The sequence below is a fragment of the Egretta garzetta genome, unplaced genomic scaffold (genome assembly GCF_000687185.1).
Source record: "Egretta garzetta isolate BGI_Z169 unplaced genomic scaffold, ASM68718v1 scaffold108, whole genome shotgun sequence".
In the NCBI taxonomy this organism is placed as follows: Eukaryota; Metazoa; Chordata; class Aves; order Pelecaniformes; family Ardeidae; genus Egretta; species Egretta garzetta.
In genome coordinates, this window is record NW_009260614.1 from 5,009,265 (window position 1) to 5,025,056 (window position 15,792).

The 15,792-nt window shown below is 53.8% G+C and overlaps 1 protein-coding gene across 1 annotated transcript; it reads left to right on the forward strand.

The window, feature by feature from the left end:
* The first annotated feature begins 1,623 nt into the window (after nucleotides 1-1,623).
* On the forward strand, nucleotides 1,624-14,526 carry P2RX1 (purinergic receptor P2X 1). The gene is made up of 13 exons (XM_009644989.2): nucleotides 1,624-1,878; nucleotides 5,184-5,331; nucleotides 5,882-5,953; nucleotides 6,407-6,476; nucleotides 7,031-7,127; nucleotides 7,853-7,933; nucleotides 9,874-10,015; nucleotides 11,196-11,326; nucleotides 11,988-12,078; nucleotides 12,644-12,709; nucleotides 13,297-13,389; nucleotides 13,929-13,976; nucleotides 14,278-14,526. Exons 1-12 carry the CDS (start codon nucleotides 1,742-1,744, stop codon nucleotides 13,971-13,973), a joined length of 1,173 nt encoding a protein of 390 aa, XP_009643284.1. The 5' UTR covers nucleotides 1,624-1,741; the 3' UTR covers nucleotides 13,974-13,976; nucleotides 14,278-14,526.
* The last annotated feature ends 1,266 nt before the right edge of the window (nucleotides 14,527-15,792 follow it).

Consider the following 15,792-nt stretch of genomic DNA (forward strand, 5'->3'; position numbering starts at 1 on the left):
TATTTGCTTCTCTCCTGACAGATATCTAAGCTTATAAGGTTTGTCTGCTCCACTCAATAGCAGTATCAGGCTTCAATCTTATATGATTAGCATCAGCATTTCATATTTGCTTTTGGCTCCCTGTCTGACAGCTTTCATGTTGCTGAGGACTGGGGCCTTGGGATGGTGTCACGTCACTTGTAACATGGGATCATCTGATTTTGATTCCCAATGTTCACAGTACGCCCAGAAGATTTGGCTAAATGGTTCATCTGCTTTTCCCCCCCATGCTCCCTATTGCCCAGCAAAGAGAATCGATTGATTCCACTCGTTTCGCGGTTGTCAGGTCCGTAAAATATTGAGTCAATAGGTCAACGTGATGCCAAGTGATGAGCAATTGACGATGAAAGGTGATGATGTTAAAAGAAATGTTCTGGAAAGGAAAGATTTATCCCAGCAGGTTAAACTTTTCCGTATTTCCAAAAACATTTTCCCCTGCAGAGAAGGATGCTGCTGTGGCTTTGGTGGCCATGGGCAGCCAGTACCTCCTTCGAGGCCACCAGAGGCAGTGGATGAACTCATGGGATGGAGCCTGTCGTTGCAGGGAGCGCTGAAGCTGCCAGACTCTGGGCTTTTTGGGGGAAACACCCTCTGTTTCCCCCAGAAACAACCTTCCCCAGCCCCAGTGCTCCCCGGCAAAGAGCTCACACCCATGGGGCTGGGCCCTTGAGGCTGCCTGGTGGGATGCAGTGCGGGTACCAGTTCCCTGTTCACCACCTCTCTGCTTTCCCTAGCAATGAGCCAACCCCCCCCTGCCCCAAAGCTTCCCACTGCAACACTTCAGTCCCAAATTTCAGCCTGGCATGTACAAATCCAGCCCCTTCTCAGTGATATTCACTTAAACAGTGCCTGCACCACCCTGCCGAGCATCCCTCGCTGTGAACCAGGCTCGCCTGCCCAGCCCTGCTCATGGCTGTGCCTTTCAGGAAATGCTGAAAATATTTTGAAATGCACCCAGCCCGGCCCCGTGCGAGTGCTGGGAACCAGCCAAGCCCCAGCTGGGCAGCCTCACCGCCAGAGAGGGCCAAGCTGGGCACCCGGCTGCCTCTGTGGGTCAGCTCTGAATTGTTGGGCTGGGGTATCTGTGTCCCCACCCTCCCCTTCCCTGACTTTTTTCTGGAGCAGCCTTTGGGGGACAGAGTAGGGCATGGGTTAGGGACAAGGACGGGACACCCACAGCCTGAGGTGGCTGCAGCGGCAGGAAAGATGATACCCCAGCCCCCATTCCTAAAATCCTCTCCCAGGACCCCCACCACCTCCCCATCCCAATGTTGTCCCCTGGGATGCCTTGTGATCCCTGCTCGCCCCCAGCCCTGCCCGCAGCCCCAGGGAGGGCCCCTGCCCTGGCGAGGGTGCATCCCCCACGGGCGGGCGGTTCTGTCCCAGGGGCACGTGGGCTCAGCAGCAGGGTGGCCCTGCACCCTCCCGCACCCCGTCCCACCCCCGGACCATGTAGGGCACCAGCTGCTTCTAGCCCAGAGCTTATAGGAAGAGGAAAACCCGTCCCTGCGCAGAGGAGGAAACCCAACAGCCCAGATGTGTACAGAGCCACACTGATAGCCTTTTTATTATTTTTTCTTTTCTTTTTTTTCCTCCTCTCTGTAAACAGAGGAGTTGCACGAGCGGCATCAGGCACGGCCCGACCCACAGTGTGGCGAGCAGTGGGGCCAGTGGGAGGCTGTGGCAGGGCCCTGGTGCAGCCATGGGGCAGAAATGCATGGAGAAGTTGTCCTCCTTCCTCTTCGAGTATGACACCCCCAGGATGGTGCTGGTGAGGAACAAGAAGGTAGGACTGACCTTCCGGCTGATCCAGCTCATCGTCCTGGCGTACATCATCGGGTAAGGCTCCCTTGGCGCCTGCTTTCCCCCAAATTAATGTTTTTCTGCCAGGTTAAAGAGCAATGGAGATGAAGGGGCTCATATGTCTCCTATATTCCAATGCGGGGGGGTTATAGCTGATGGCATCGCATCCCCTCAGCCATGGCCACTCCTGTGCTGCCCAGTGTCCCACCATGGGTCTTCCAGACGGCCGCCTGCTTCCCTCATCCTCCCCAGAAGCGGTTGTGTGTGCGGGCTGGAGGCTCATCCCTGCCCGGCCCCACTCTGTGTGCCGGGGCCCCGTTTCCTCCCTGAGTCACATCCAAATCCCACTCAGGATGCTGGATGGTGGCCTGAGAATCTGTTGTTATTTTTATTTTCATTTATATTAACTAAGAGGCAGCTGGGGCCAGCGTGGTGATTTGTGAGACCCAAGCGGCTCAAGACAGGACCATAAATCTCCCCATCCACCACCCCACTGGGGAGGCTGGGCCAGCCCAGCGGCTGGGGCTGGGACAGAGCCTCGCTCCAAATCCCTGGTTTGCTTTGCTTGTAGGAGGCAGCCCTGAGAGCAGCCACCGTGCAAGAGCAACTGCTTTAAAAAGGCAGCAAGTGGAGCAGGCTGGCTCGGAGCCGTGCGAGGATGTGTGTCCTTGGGTGCCCTGGGACTCCTGCTCCTGCCGCAGCGATTTGGTCCCTGTCCCCTCGGTGTGGGACAATGTGCTGTGCTATGGGATGAGATGGTTGATAAAAATTTTTGCTATGTCCCCATGGCTGCTGCTGCCCTTGAAAGAGAGAGCGGCATCCCACCAGGAAGGGCCCCACAGCAGGAGGTTTGCAGGGCGAGGGGGTATCTGGCCATGAATTGGAAAAAAAAGATATTTGGGGGGCACAGGGTGCCTAGTGCAGCCCAAAGGAGAGGCAGGAGCTCCCTAGGCTCAGTAGGAGTGAGTAGCTGTGGGGAGCAGTGGTGCCCATCCCAGCTTTTAGCACAGACCCCCTGGAAAGTGGGAAAGCTTTCCAGGAGGTCCCCGTGGGACCCCCACATCGCTCCCACCCTGCTCACCAGTGCTTTGGCTCACAAGGTTAAGCCTCATCTCAAACTGCTTTGAAGCCAAGGTCTCAAGGATGCTTTGCTGCAAAGGGTTTTGCACTGGCCCAGACTGGTGTTACTGGGAGCAGCACTGGCTCCCCTAAAGGCTGAACCCATGAAACCCCCAGGCTGCAGCAAACCCAGCAGGGGCAGCTGTTCCTGTGGATGGGGCAGAGACAGTTGCTCAGAGCGGGACTTCCTAAGGAAACACGGCTTAAGCAACCCAGCTAAAATAGGGCCGGGAGGGAGCAAAAAGAGACCCAGCTTGGGGGGGGACAGCTGGGGGCAGAGGGGAGGAGGTTGGCATATGAAGTTGCTGTAATTCTTACATTTTTGCTGCCTCGGTGGGGTCAGGCTCCATTAGCAAGGGGCTGCCTGTGAGTGCAGCTGCCCATAGCCCCACAGGCATCCCCTCGTGCCTGCAGCACTGCCGCTCGCTGCATTGAGCCACGATGCTTGAGATTTTCTCTTCTTTGAGAGCAAGTTTGGCAGGCAGGTATTTATTTAGTTAGTTACCCCAGCTTTGGTCCCCCTGGGCAGCAGGCGTGGGATGCTCATGGGGATGCATGCTGACGCATGGCTGTGCTGGAGGGTTGCGTGGCATTGCCAGCAGTGCAGAGGAGGGACGTGGGGCTGACCCCACCGACACCCGGCATTACCCTCGGGGAGCAGCTCTTCATTCTGCTGATACGTTGAGATAAGGTGGTATCGCTGCTGGCCAGGCGATGCCGGGCGCTCCCCAGCTGGACATCGCTTTCTGGCTTTTGTTTCCTCAAAACCTTGCATGCGAGGAGGCTGCGGGCTGAGCCACGGGCTGGGGCCGGCAAGGGAAGAGGGCTTGGTGACTCTGCCACAGCAGGCAGTGACACCAGGGGACTTCTACCACCTGGGCAGGGCTGGATGCAGCATTTACAGCTTGATGGGGAAGTGGCGCCTTGTTTGCTTTGACCACAGCTCAGTGGCAGGGTAGGGGCCTCATCCTGCCCTGCCATGGGGAGGCTGTGTCACAGCAGGGTGCCCAGCCCTGTGTGCCCGCAGCCACCTCTGCCAGGGAGGGTTGAGGTGGCAAAGGCAGATTTAGGGAAACACTCCACCAGGGTGCTGCCCAGCTCACAGCCTCCCGCAGCCCCGAGGCCATCAGGGAAGATGCCCAGTATAACCAGTGTAACCCAGTATGTCCCTCTGCCTTGGAGGAGGAGCTTGGAGCTGAGGGTCCCAGCAGGGGTGGCGGCAGTGCTGCATTTCTGCTCCCATCCCCAGGTAGTGCGGCAGATGCCATCCCCTGTCCCAGGATGCCAGTGGGACTGCAAACCAAAAAAGCACCGTCCCCAAGAGGTCCCCATAAGGTCTAGCACCCATGGGGCAGACCTCCAGGCAGCACCTGGGGTTCCCCCATTTTCCGCTGTGCCCACCAGTCGGGTGCCCAAGGACAGGCTGACACGCTGGGCTGGCATCCCCGGATGTCCCATGGGCAGCTCGCTGCCTCTGTCGTGGCCAGTGGGGCCTGTGCTGCAGCGGCGGGGACAAAAACCAGATCGCTCCTTTTTTAGCACCGGGAACGCTCCATGCAGCTGGGAGCGCTACCCAAAATGGTTGCTCACCCATGTTTATAGTCTCCCAGAGTCAGAGTTAATCCAGCGTCAGCTTGTTTATGCCATAGATTAAATAGTGTCAGGAGCCGGCGCTAATGGCTGCACGATGGGCTGGGAAACACAGGGAGAGCCCCATGCCAGCCACAGCAGTTGTCCCCAGCCCTGCACCAGGGCCATGGCTCCACAGTTCTCTTTGCTGGATGGGGAACGGTGGCCCTGGACACGAGCCATGTCCAGACTTACCCTGTCTCGGCTCTGGAGGCATTGATTTTTGGAGAGTGCCTATGAAGTGGATCGGTAGGGTGCAGATGGGTTGCCAAGCCCAGCAAGCTGCAAACTCGCCGTATGCTTTAATCCTAAGTGGCTGATGGCCACCCTGCTCCACGTGCCTTCACATACCCTCAGCCACACAATGTGTCCCAGTCCCCAAAATAAATCATCCCACCGTGGCAGTCAGGTCCAGCAGCTACTGCATGCCTGGGGCAAAGGGTGGGAGAGCTCAGCTGGAGGAAATTTGGCAAATAAACCCCCAGGGGAGACTTGGTAGAAGAAGCCCTGGTCCACAGTGTTGTGCTGGGACTCAGGGCTCCTGTGGATGAGTGCTGATGGCCATGCTCACCCCACCATCTTTCCCCATCCAGGTGGGTCTTCCTCTACGAGAAGGGCTACCAGTCTCAGGACAGCATCGTCAGCTCGGTTTCGGTGAAGCTGAAAGGCCTGACGCTGACCAATGAGAGTGTCATAGGCCCTCATATCTGGGATGTGGTGGATTATGTTTTCCCACCCCAGGTAAGGAGGCAGAGCGGGTGAGCTTGGGGGTGTTGCTTTTGTCTTGACCCCTGTTTTTGTCTTGACCGCTGTTTTTACCCATGCGCTGGGGCGCAGGTGGGCTCCTTGGCTTTCCATGGGGCTAACCATGACATGGTGTCCCTGTGGTGGAAAGCAGGTTGCTCCTGCCACAAACCTCCACCCACACCTCACCTCTGGGAAGCATTCGGTGCTTGGGACCCACTGTGTTTGATGGGGCATGTTTGAGGCTGCCTCCAAAAGGATCAAGGCTCCTCCGGTGCCTCCAGATGAGCATCTCGGGAAGCAGAGCGGGGGGGTCCTCCAGTGTCCTAGGGGCTGGCAGCACTGCAACTCCCCAGGGCTGCCACCAGCTCCCCGAGCTGCTGTGGAGGAGGGTGGAGGACCCAAAGTTAGGGAGAAAGATGCTGTCTGCCTGGACGTGCCCTGGTGGTTTGGGTGCCCTACCCCTTGCCCCAGGGAGAGGCTCCTTGCAGAGGCTCCATCAGAAAATGCTGTGCCAGCTGTGAGCTCGTTGGCTGTGTCTCCGCAGGGGGACAGCTCGTTTGTGGTGATGACCAACTTCATTGTCACCCCTGGACAGAAACAAGGAACCTGCCCAGAGGTAAATGCACTGGCTTCTTTCAGCGGTCCCAGCTTCTGTAATTTAGGGGGGTTGTGTGGTGGCACTGGGGAAGTTTTCCTGACACTGAAAGGTTTGGTGAAAGCTTGAGCCTGGCCCCATATTATTGTTCCTGACTTGTGAGTGCTATATGAAGGCTTTTATTCTGCTGAAGAACAGCCAGCATCCACTTCAATTTTCTTCTTTTTGAGATGATCAAGCAGAGCAGGCTTGAGGCTTGAATAAAAGCATCTGCCTGGAGTTTAAAAAAAATCGCCCTTTTTTCCTGCTTAATCTGGACATCCTTAGTTGGGAAGCGGTGTATGGACAAGGCTCTGGCTGTAGCCGAGCGGCATTTTCCCCGGGGAAAACGCTGTGTGGTGGGGCAGGAGGGACAGAGGGAGCGCAGCCGCCGTATGTGGTGCTGAGAGGTGGCTGCCTGCTTTCTCCAAACAGCTGCCGGATGCCGGGCTCTGCTCACGGGACAGCGACTGCAGCAAAGGGAAATACAGCCGCCAGGGACAAGGTACGGCACGGGGCCCCGAGGCTCCGGCACCGGTGTTTCTGGTGAGACACACTGAGCACAGCGTGCTCTGGTGAAGCCGCAGGGCTGGGGTGTCTGGCAGGGGGATCTGCTTTGGACCACCGGCTGATGGGGTTTGGGAAAAGCCTCTGACCTCCCAGGTGAGGGTCCCACCTGAGCTGGTCCTGCTTTCCATTTCCAAAAGAAATCTGAGCTGTAAAAAGCCCTCCCAACAAGAGGTTAATCAATACTAAAACATTTTCCCCAAACTGCTATCTTTCCAATGGCTGAGGTTAGAAAGGTGTTTTCTGAGGTGTGTCTTAGCAAGAAAAATGCCCAGTTGCTCTCCTGTACAATAGTGCAAGAGAAGCCGCTGCCCCAAGCAGAGAGGCCACAATTAATTACCCTTCTTATAAAGGGGCACCAAAGCCCTGAGCATTTTGTGCCTTCGATGTCTGTGGCAGGGCTGAAACTCCAACCAGATGCTATCCATCCCCGTGTGGGGCTGGGATGTCCCAGTGCACGGGGGTGCGAGCAGCCGTCTCTCTTCCCCACAGGGCTCATGACAGGCAAGTGTATGCATTTCAACAGCTCTGTGAAGACGTGCGAGATCTTTGGCTGGTGCCCCGTTGAAGTTGATGACCATGTTCCCAAGTAAGCAATGATATCATTGCTCCCTTTTCCACCCTGGTCCTGCCCCAGCTGCACCAGCAGCACTTGCTGTAGGGCAGAGCAAGCCGGGGTTTGGGTTGCTCCCAGGACAGCCTGGGTCAATGCAGACTCCATGGCTGTACACGCTGCCTGGTGTCCCCAGGGGGGTTGTGCCTCTCCTGACATGGTTTGCTCCTCACCTTGCTGGTAGCTCACCCCATCTCTGCTGGGTGCTCCATGCATGGACCAGCAGCCCCCATCTATCCTGTTTGCCTTCAGAGTAAAGTCAGGCTCTGACCATGAGATGTTCTCTACCTCCAGCCTCCATGGGCCACTGTGAAGCACCTCCTGGTAGCTGCAAAGTCTTGTTCCTCCTTGCCTCCCCTCCTCACAGGGGGGCTGCAGGGGCAGCTGTGGGTTTGCCAAGGAGCCCAGGGAAGCACCCAGGGCCCTTGACCTCTCCTCCAGCCACCTTGCTGTGTTTTTGGGGTTTCTTAACTGAAATGCCAGCACCTAACTCCATCTCTGTCCTCCAACAAGTGCTTCACTCCTTCCTTGGGGCTTTTCTGAACCTTGTTGGGATCTTTCATTTAGAAAGGGCAGGGATGAGATCATCAGTTTTCCTGGGTCCTGCTTGTCCCAGTTTGGGTGAATCTCCACCAAATAGGGCTTTCTCTAGAGGCCGGAGAGCCAAGTGATGGACACATGCCAACACTTGTGTTTTTCAGCCCTGCCTTGTTGTCAGAAGCAGAGAAGTTCACCTTGTTCATCAAGAACAGCATCACCTTCCCCAAGTTCAAGGTGTCCAGGTAAGAGGAGGTTTGGGTGGACAGCTTCTGCTTGGTTCACCCAGCTGTGTCCCTAAGGGGAAAGCATGGCTGTAGCTGGACATTTGATAGAGAGGACGCTGTCCCTCACCAGTGAGCCCAGACCTGCTCTAACTGCCACGCCGATCACCAGGTTGGCTGATAGGAGCTGAGACATCTCCCTCCCAAATCTGTCCCACCTCAGCCGGTAGCTGTGATTACAGGAAAGAAGGTTTCTGGAATTAATGTCCCCTGAGTTACCCTCATATAAATCACACTACAATAAAGTTTCTCTGATTCTTCTTTTTTTTTTTTCTCCCTTTTCCTCCTTGAAGATAACAGTAAAATACTAAATGCCTCAGAGGGGGGTGAGCAGCCAGGACGAGCTTGCTGCCCCAACATGAGCAGAGGCCTCTCTTACTGTCATGATTCCCACTTTTTTTCTGCAGCGGGTTGTAGGGTCGCTCCCTTCCTGGCAGTGCTGGAAACGGTGCCGCCAGCTGAAGGTGCGCACGTAAGAGGATTTGTGATGACACTGGTTATATATCTGATTTGGAACAAATTAACAGAAGTTATTTGTTCTGAAGATGGCGGATTCCTCTCTCTAAGCTGATCGTGTCCCTGCACCGCAGCCAAGGTTAAATGCCCTGGCAGCCGGCACACTTGGCAAAGTCTCAAGCTGGCCTTGAGCTGCACCCCGAGAGGTGGCGGGGAGCAGGGATCCCCCACCAGCAGCAAGGAGAGGCAGGAACCTGAGCGAGGGTGGGCAGGAGGAGGGATGCGATGATCCCAGCGGGTCCTGGGAGGTGAGGGCAGCCAGGCTGGCTGCTGTTGCAGGGGCTGAGCCGGGGCTGGCTGGGGTCATGGGGAAACTTCCTGCCTTTGATCGCTGCTGCTAATTAACTGCTGAGCATAAATGATGGGACAGGGTTGACCAAGGCACAAGGCTTACAAAACCATCTGGGTCAGGGAGGCTTCACAGAAGGACAATTTTTAGGCAAAAGAGCAGAGCAATGTGGAAGGCAGGACGTTGTCCTTCCCTTCTTACACTTTCTGAAGGAGATGGCAAAATCCAGCTAAATGTAAAAGCTGTGGGATATGCTTTCCAGGAGCTGTCCTAGATGAAAACTGTTGGTGCATGGAGCATTGCCTGGCAGAACCCATGGACGAGCTGATATGTGAATGGGAGAGGCAGCTGAAAGGGATGGTGGAGGCCACGGGAGGGTTTGCAAAGCTGAGGAATGAGAGAGGAGGTTTCTAGAAAAGGTGAGGACAGGCAGAGGTGTGCTGAAGAAATGGGTGTGGGCAGCAGGCAAAGCAGCAAACCCAAAGCAGAGGTGGAGACCATTTGCAGGAGAGAAAACGGCAAACCCTACAAGAGGAGGTTCAGGGTGCAGGAGTCACTGATGGGGTGGGAGAAACTGGAGGGAAGGGCCCACTCTCCATGTGCAGAGTCTGTTGAGCATGTGGGGGAGGAGGGCGAATCATAGAATCGTTTAGGTTGGAAAAGACCTCAAAGACCATCAAGTCCAACAGTTAACCTAGCTCTGCCAAGTCCACCACTAAACCCTGTCCCTAAGCACACTGTCTGCCCAGCTTTTACCCCATACCTCCAGGTATGGGGACTCAACCCCTTCCCTGGGCAGCCCTTTCCAATGCTTGAGAACCCTTTCAGTGAAGAAATTTTTCCCAATGTCCAACCTAAACCTCCCCTGGCAGAACTTAAGGCCATTTCCCCTCATCCTATCACCCGTTACCTGGGAGGAGAGACCAACCCCCACCTCACTGCACCCTCCTTTCAGGTGGTTGTAGAGAGCAATAAGGTCTGAGCTTTGAAGTTACCTGGCTTTGAGCAACAGATTGGACCAGGGACTTCCAGAGGTCCTTTCCCACCCTAATTGTTGGGCTATTCAGACTCTTTCCTGCTCTCTTTTGCTTCACAGGCGCAACTTGGTTGAGAGTGTTACCAAGCAGTACCTCAAGAAATGCACCTATCACAAAGTCACTGATTCCTTATGCCCCGTGTTTGACCTGGGATACATCGTGAAGGAATCGGGTCAGAATTTTACCTTCCTGGCTGTTAAGGTACTTCAATTTCCAATGATGTTTCTTGCTGACATGGGGAGGGGGACACCAACAGAACAGTCGTCCCCGAGCTGTTGAGACACAAGGGATCTGTTTTCCCAAGGACTTGCAAGGCGGTGTCAGAATTAACTCTTAAAGATTATTAATCTCCTTGGGCATGGCCTAATATTTAAGTCTTTCTTGGAAACTGCCCTCTAAGATTGATGAGATTTGACCTGCTGGCAATAAATCCAGGGTTCAGTTTGTTTTAATTTGTGCAATGAATGACTAGAGCTGCGTGGCCAAATCCCACCCAATTATGCTCAGAAGCCTGAGCTGGATGGTCAAACACCAATCAATGCAAACTGCAGCCTCTCCCCAGGCTCAGAAATGCAGCTTTGCCCAATGCTTCTCAGGGTGGTACGCAAACATATCTGCTATTTCTGCACTGCCAGAGCCTTAAGCTAACTTTGCCAGGCATTAAATAAAAGCAGAGGCTTGCATATATCAAAAGTGCAAAAGAACGAGCCTCTGGGGCACAGCTAGTTGCAACCTAGACCGAGCTCAGGAGGGGCTGCTTCATCTCCTAGCAGAAAAACCTCCTCTTAGAGCAACAGGTTGGACCAGGGACTTCCAGAGGTCATTTCCCACCCTAATTATTGGATAATTCAGACTCTTCCCCACTTTCTTTTCCTTCACAGGCACAACTCCTCTTAGAGGATGTTTTCTCCCAATTTTCATGGGTTCTTTTCATGCTACAACCTTGTTAAATTGCCTTTGATTTTCCCAGTGATATTAATGGTTTGATGGCAGGGCGAAGCCACAGGGCAAGGCAAATCTGGGTAAAATCGGGCAAGGAAAGGCTATGCCACTAGGACCCCGAGGGATCTGCAGTGGGCACTGTTTCTCAGGACCATGCTTTGGGCATGGAATGCTGACCAGGAACAAGAGGGCATGAATTTAGTTGTGTATCCAGCATTTTAGGCAGAGGTAAGTGCCTCTGCATAGGGTGATGTATAGGGCATGAAGGCTGCCCAGGAGGGCTGAGACAGCAGTGGGGTCTGTGCACCCTGGAGAGCGAGGGCACCTTGTAGTGTTGAGAAAGGCCACATATGAGGAGAGGAGGATTTTCTGCACGTGGGCTAGGTCTGAGGAGGTTGGGCTGAGTGGAGTAACCTCATGACTCCTCTCTCGGCTGCAGGGTGGAGTGGTAGGGATCACCATAGACTGGAACTGTGACCTCGATTGGCCCATCCGGTACTGCAAACCCGTTTACCAGTTCCATGGCCTTTACAATGATGACAGTAACGTTTCACCAGGCTTCAACTTCAGGTAAGGAGACCCTCTTAATTCTCCAGGCAGAATTCAGAGGTGACATCTTTTGGGATCCCACAGCACTCAAGGGATGGTAGAAGACCAGGGACCATTCTCCAAAATACTCACTACCTTTGCAGTGCCAGACAGCAGTGCTCTCTTTAGAATGGCATGAGAAAAGTGATAACCCATCCCTTGGCCTCCAAATTACCCCATTGCCTTTCCCTGTACATCTCCTCACCCTTGCAGACTCTCCTGCTAAGCTGAGCTCTTGGGAAGCCCCTTGAAGGACTGCAGATGGTGCAAGGTCATCTCATGTGTTCCCATAATTCAGAGCATTCAGCCACAGCACAACATTTAGGCATGAGCTGCTGCTCTGTGTGAGGCTGCCACTAGTGCTGCACTAATATCTGCTGTCACGTAGCACTTGGGCTCACCAGGTATCAGCACAAGCAGGAGCTTTAGCTCCAACTTGCAGGCAGGGAAACTGAGGCACAGAGGGGAGAGGTGCCAACAGCCTAGCTTCTTCAGGGCGATTAAAGAGGGGGTCAGGACCAGGTCTGTGACAGTGCATCCCCAGACTCCTGTCCTGCTCCCACCAGGATCCCAACACTGTTGGGTTGCAGGGAGCTGTTAGACACCCTGGCAGGCCATTAATGCTTGCCATCCAATCGGACAGATATGCCAAATACTACAAAGAAGACGGGATGGACAAGAGGACGCTCTACAAGGTGTTTGGGATCCGGTTCGACATTTTGGTGAATGGCAAGGTAAGGGTGGCCAGGTGCTGGGTTTGCCCCTGGCTCCCTGGGACAGCAGTGCCATGTCCTCGGGCAGGCACCAGTGCTGTAACACAGCACCGGGGTCTCATGGGGCCAGGAAAACCAATGCAAGTGGTTTCCTTGGATCAGTAGTTTTGTCCCAAAGAACATCACGATGGACTGTGTGTGTGTGTGTGGACTGTGGAAAGTCAAAATCTTTCACTGATATTTCCAAAAGCTGAATACTTGCATTTTTCTATTTTGTCTTTTTCTTCCCACTGGGAGAGAAGGCTTTCCTTGTTGTGTTCCCACTGGAATATTTAAAGGGTATACTCTCTTATTTATTTATTTATTTATTTATTTTAAATACAGGAAGCAAATAATTTCAATTTCTGTCAGCCTCAAACAAATCTACCATATTTTTCTGTTTGACCAATAGGCTTAATTTCTCTCTGTGCTGTGGTTGTGGTTTCGGTTGCTACAAGACTCTTCAGCTTAGCCCTACCTACAGCTGTGTCACCATTTCTTTTTTCCTGGGGGGGTTGTAACATGTCAGCTCTTTGATTTTATTCAGGCGGGCAAATTTGACATCATCCCAACCATGACTACAATCGGCTCCGGAATTGGTATTTTTGGAGTGGTAAGTTCAGATATTTCCAGCCTCTATACAGAGGCTTGCCTTTCAGGCATCTCCTCACCTGTGACATCCATGGGGAAGTGTCCCTGAGCAGCAGGGGATGGGCAAAAGGGGGAAAAGAGGTGCTCTTCTGGCTTGCTAGCTCAGGAAAATAGATTCCTGAAAAATTCTGCTAGCAGGAGCTGCTGCCCTGCTGAGCGAGGGGAAGCAGGCTTTCATGGCGGGGCCATGTCTTGATATCTTGGTGGTTTCAAGTTAGAGCCGGTATTGAGGGGGTTTTGGAGGTGATGGGCAGTATTTCACGCGCAACACAAAACCAATATCCTATTTGGTTATGGTCATAAAAGACACTGGCATGACCCAAAGGGTGTTGTGCTCTGCATATACCTAAAGTGGAAGCACTTAAATTGCCCAGTATTGACCCAGCCCACTTCACTTCGGGGGCTGTACGCGCTTCATCAGCTGCCATGTCTGCATTGAAGCAGAAGGGACCCTAACCTGTGGGGCAAACTGGAACAAGCTGGAAGTACAAGGTGGCACAAGGTGAGCTGGGAGGGTAGCCCCAACCCTAACTGCAACTTTGATTTAAGGCCTCTGTCCTCTGCGACCTGCTCCTGCTGCATTTTCTCCAAGGACGGGACTATTACAAGCAGAAGAAATTCAAATATGCAGAACAGGAGCCTGTAAGTAATAACGTGTCCCTCCCCTGCAGAGGCTCTTGAGGGTGTGAGCGTGGATGTGTGCATGGGTAAGATGCTGTAACAGAAACAACATTTATAGGATATATTGAGGAGCAACCAGGCACCTTCCTGAGCTAGTGGGAATCCTGAGCCCTTGGGACTGTCAGAGATTGGGATCTATGAATCTCCTCCAAAATTATAGAGGTCTTCTGTGTGACTCACTATTAATAGCTTTATTCCCTCCCTTTATCCCCGGATATTCCAGTATCTGTTGACACTTGCATTGCTTTAAGGGAAGCAGAGACAGACCAATGCTTTAGCAAACTGGAAAATGTCCCTTTTTATGCTTTCTGAGAATATGTCCGTGACCGTGGGATGTCTTGTGGCCTTTCATAGCATGTGAGAACAGCTCCCTTCAAGTTCATTTGAAATTACGCTTATACATTGAGGGTTGCAAGTTGCTGTTCAACCATGTTTTTCCTTGGCATTAGAAAGGGTCAGGTGTGTAAAAGAATGATTGCTTTGTCTCATTTAACCCCCAGTCGAAGTCGCATAAGAAAGAAAAGGAGCTGGACAACACGCAGTGAGAGGTGAGTGGTGTTTCCCCAGCCCCACTAGCATGCAGCTGGCAGGGGTGAGGGCTACGGGTCTTGGGGCTATCCTAAGGCATCCAGGAGGGCAGCAGGGCTCCAGGAAGGCACAGAGGAGATCTGAGCTGTGGGCTGTAATGTCCTACCTTGGGTTGGCATTTCTGAGGGCAGGCAGGCTCTCAGGGCAGCACTGGGTACAGGATGTGGGATTGGCATTGCATCTTTGATGGCAGCATTGCTTGGAGAGGGACAGTGGGGGGCAAGACACCAGAAATCACCGTGCACCTCTCTCTCTTTGCAGAATCCACCCTGACCAACAAACCTGCACTCTCTTCCTCCTCCTCTCCTAAAATATGGTTGTCATCCCCTGTCACCAGCCTGCACCAGCCCCAAGGCCAGCAGAAGCAGTGTCCAACACCGGCTCATCCAGGGCAGGGTCCGGCTGGCCGTGTGCTCTGCCTCTGGTAGGACACGCTGTGATGCTGTGGGTGGGTTAAACTCAGGTTGGGTATCAGGAAGCCTCTAAGGCACCCTCAGGGCCCTCCACCAGCCCTGCTGCAGGGCACTGGGGTCTGTCACCTTTGCAGGCACTTCCCAAGGGCTCCCACTGCACCCTGCCTGGTGTGCTGGGGCTGTGCCAGGGCACCCTGCACCCCCTGGGGAGAGCATCGCTGCCTCTGCTTCCCCAGCAGCACCCTTGGACAGCTCCAAAGTGAGGAGATGGGGAGGGAAGGAGAGCTGGTAAAACCCATGCCCAGTCCCTCAGCATGGGAGAAAAATTATTATTTTGTAAGGATGTATTTTATTGAAAAAAAGAAAAATAAACCTTTAGTTTTTCTACTACATCCCTTTGCAGAGCCCATGCTTGCCCTGAGGCGCGGGGTACACAGTGCTTTTTGGCACTGGGAGGTTTGTGCATGCAAAGCAATCCTGTAAATCAGTCTGGAGCATGGGGCCTCTGCGATGGGCTCAGTGCAGGCTCCCCTGGGCTCTGCCTTCCCATGCAGGCTCCCCTGGGCTCTGCCTTCCCATGCAGGGCCCCTGGGCCTGGGGCCACAAGCAGGAGTTGTTATCAGGGTTGTCACTTGGGTTTCCTCCTCAGACAGGCTGGCTGGCGGAGAGCGCTGGCAAACTGCCGGCCATCAAGAACAGCCACCCTGTGCCAGCTCTGCCTCCTGCTGCCCACACCGGTCAGCATTAGCGGGTCAGAACCGACCTCGGCGATAGCCTCACAAACCAGCTCTTTGCATCCAGGAAAAAAACTTCCCCTCTGCTAGAAGATTTGCTCTACTCAGTGTGTGCAGTTGGACGTCATGAGCTACGCCCAAGTCCCCCATCGCTACGAGCAGCCCCTGCCCTGTGCTGCTGGCTCTGTTCGCTTCTCCAGGATGCATCAGCACGGACTTTCTGCACAGTCTTGCTCTGAATGTCATTTTGCACGCCCTGAAGGAAATTTTGCCTTGGTCAGTTCAGAACTGGATGTCAGCTGCCGTGGGAAAGTCAGTAAAGAAGCTATAGGGATTGCTCTGCCTGTGGCTTCAACGCCGCTGACTGGTGCAGAGCGTGAGCCTGCAGGACGGACATGCTGCACTGGGCTTGTAGGGACATAGCCACATGTGCCGCAAACGGTTGCAGGTGATATTTGGCCATAAGCTCAACAAACATTTCAAGCCATACATTTCCCCGTGAGGAGATTATTTGCTCTCAAAAGGATGCCTCAGCTTTCACAGGCAAGGGTGGGGGTTTTTTTAAGATTATCCATTTGGCTGCCTTTCTCACGATGCCGGCCCATGTAAGAGAGGAGGTGCCAGGTGCT